Genomic DNA, 2,737 nt, shown 5'->3' with positions numbered 1-2,737 from the left:
ACACAACTACAGAAGAAAGAAGCAACATAGCTTAATATAAGCTTAGCTTGAAGAAGATGGCAAGGCTACTTTGGGTGGTGCAGAAGCCGGTATATTTTCTGGGGAGGCAATGGAACGGTGTCGACATAGCTAGTGTTTTCACCCTTACTGCTATACATCTCCTTGCTCTTCTGGCTCCATTTTACTTCACTTGGTCAGCATTTTGGTTGGCGGTAGTACTCTACTATGTCACCGGTGTGGGAATAACTCTATCTTTCCATAGAAATCTCGCCCACAAAAGCTTCAAGCTTCCCAAATGGCTCGAATACTTCTTCGCCTATTGCGCCGTTCATTCACTTCAGGTTCAGCCATACCCTAAATTTCATTTTTTGTTTTAATTGTTATGTATTTCACATCGGAAAAGCTGAAGCTTTTTCTGTACGTAATTTATAAAGTTATGGAGTTGGTTTTCGGTTTTATAGGGAAGTCCTCTTGAATGGGTTAGCTCGCACAGGAGTCACCACCAGTTTACGGACACCCCGAGCGACCCTCATACCCCTCTTAAGGGTTTCTGGTTTAGTCACATTGGTTGGATCTTTGATTTTCGTAAACGTTTTGGAAGTGTATGTATAAGTCTCCTGCATGTTTGATCTCCTCACTCACTGTTTCCAATACAAATAAGAGTTGAGTTTTTTTTTTTTTTTGGTTGAACTAACACGTACTTAATATTCATTAACTTAAATTGTGCAGTATGATGGACGGCTATACAATGTTGGAGATTTGAAAAAACAAAGCTACTATAAGTTTCTTCACTACACGTACCCTTATCACTGTATTGCTTGTGGAGTTGTACTCTATCGCATAGGAGGAATGCCCTATTTAGTTTGGGCACTGGTAATAGAATTTCTCTTACCTTTTCTAATTTCTAAATGCATCGTCCTTTCTATTTAACCAATAGTTAACTATTGCTTATTTTCTTTTTGTTTTTATTATAATTTTATAGGCTGTGAGAACGGTATTTTTTCTCCATGTAACTTTTTCGATAAATTCGATTTGCCACATATGGGGAAACCAAGTATGGGATACTGGTGATTTGTCCAAAAACAATTGGTAATTAATAGTATTACATATTGTAGTTTTACTATGTACATCGTTCATGTTTATGTTTCTCGGTGATTTAATTATATAATAAATTGTGTTGTTTAGGTTATTTGGATTGCTAGCTCATGGAGAAGGTTGGCACAATAACCACCATGCTTTTGAGTACTCAGCTCGACAAGGTTTTGAATGGTGGCAAATTGATATTACTTGGTATCTGATAAGGTTTCTTGAAATTGTTGGTTTGGCAACTGACGTTAAGCTCCCGACTGAGCTTCAGAAGAATCGAAAAGCTTTATCAAACAAAGTCAGTAGCATGGAACAGGAGGGAAGGTCAGATACAAAAGTGAAATGATTAATTCAAAGGAAACCTAGTTGCTCAGAGTTAGTATGATATAAGCATATGAGTACATGCATTGCTCTCTCTCTCTCTCTCTCTCTCTATATATATATATATATATATATATATTGTATTACAAGATTGCTTTTGTTTCTCTGTGATCGATATGATTTTTAATATGATTTTATCAATATATCTCCTTTTGATGACTACTATATACTAAGTGAATACCAGCCTGCAAATTAATATTGATCAAGTTTATTGCTCTCATGGATTTAGTCAGCTCGCATTAATTTTTTTCTTCGGTAAAGAGATATAGATTAGATTCAATCTCAATTCACATTGTAGGCGACTATCACAGTATGCGTGTGATATTTACTTCGCTTCTGGATTGGTTACTAGCATTATATCATACGCATATCTAAAAATCGCCTACAAATACACCGTTGCACATGCCCATACTGACTTTATTTATTATTGTTCATATCCCTATGCCGATGCAATAACTAACTAATTAGTTTCTTTGCCAGAAATGCATTGATTGGTGTACGTTATCAAAGATGAATTATTAACTTCTGCTCCTCAATCAAAGGTTAATTTATATATATTCATCTAGTTAGAAGCGTAAGTTCTGGAATAGAAATGACAACATTTGGGCAGTATGCATATCTTCGATCTTGTATTTATGCACGTACGTCTAAAATGATTTCATGTTATGGGATAGACTAAGACGTCAAAATCAGGATTTAAAACTCTCCTACTTTGAATACTTGAATAGCTTCTCTCTCTTTATTTTGGAGTGGTATTCACAATATCTCTATAAGCTGGTGAAGAATGCAATGACTTTTCACTAAAGGATTTATATTCTTTTTAAATAGTTTAAGACATCTACGGGAACCACTTTTCAATTACATTTTATTGATCTAAACCACTCAAGTTTTACATCTATAAACATATATCAATTCTGCAAATTTTCAGCCTATTTAGAAATCTTTAAAATATTTAAAAGCGTAATTTAATAATAGTTTATGTTAGATAGTCAACTACTTCCCATCTCAAAGAAATAGAAAATGAAATGTTGCTTCCCCTCTCAAGAAGGAAACAAAATACCTACATGGTCAATTAGCTCCAATAAAAAACCCTCGGCTCCGGGAGAGTGTTTGTTTTACAGTTTACTTTTAATCTTCTTTTTGTTGGAAGAGATTCCACATTTGAATAAAGCGAGACTCTTAGTACCAAAAACAAATAAAATAGTGAAAATGGAAATACAAAAAATAGAAGGGCAAAATGGTTAAGAGATATCAAGTAGGGGCATACATA

The 2,737-nt window shown here is 34.5% G+C and overlaps 1 protein-coding gene across 1 annotated transcript; it reads left to right on the top strand.

Moving 5' to 3' along the window:
* LOC133746133 (palmitoyl-monogalactosyldiacylglycerol delta-7 desaturase, chloroplastic-like) lies at positions 1–1,626 on the top strand. The gene is made up of 5 exons (XM_062174295.1): positions 1–341; positions 462–602; positions 730–873; positions 983–1,089; positions 1,186–1,626. Exons 1-5 carry the CDS (start codon positions 57–59, stop codon positions 1,430–1,432), a joined length of 924 nt encoding a protein of 307 aa, XP_062030279.1. The 5' UTR covers positions 1–56; the 3' UTR covers positions 1,433–1,626.
* The last annotated feature ends 1,111 nt before the right edge of the window (positions 1,627–2,737 follow it).

This window comes from Rosa rugosa, chromosome 4, assembly GCF_958449725.1.
Source record: "Rosa rugosa chromosome 4, drRosRugo1.1, whole genome shotgun sequence".
NCBI lineage: Eukaryota > Viridiplantae > Streptophyta > Magnoliopsida > Rosales > Rosaceae > Rosa > Rosa rugosa.
This window is presented reverse-complemented; position numbering and strand designations above follow the sequence as displayed.

Excerpts from the sequence above, each read along its gene's own strand:
- LOC133746133 (XM_062174295.1), top strand. The coding sequence starts at position 57 with ATGGCAAGGCTACTTTGGGTGGTGCAGAAGCCGGTATATTTTCTGGGG. Across the intron at positions 603-729 it reads TTCGTAAACGTTTTGGAAGT|TATGATGGACGGCTATACAA; the intron begins GTATGTATAAGT and ends TAAATTGTGCAG. Across the intron at positions 874-982 it reads CCTATTTAGTTTGGGCACTG|GCTGTGAGAACGGTATTTTT; the intron begins GTAATAGAATTT and ends ATAATTTTATAG.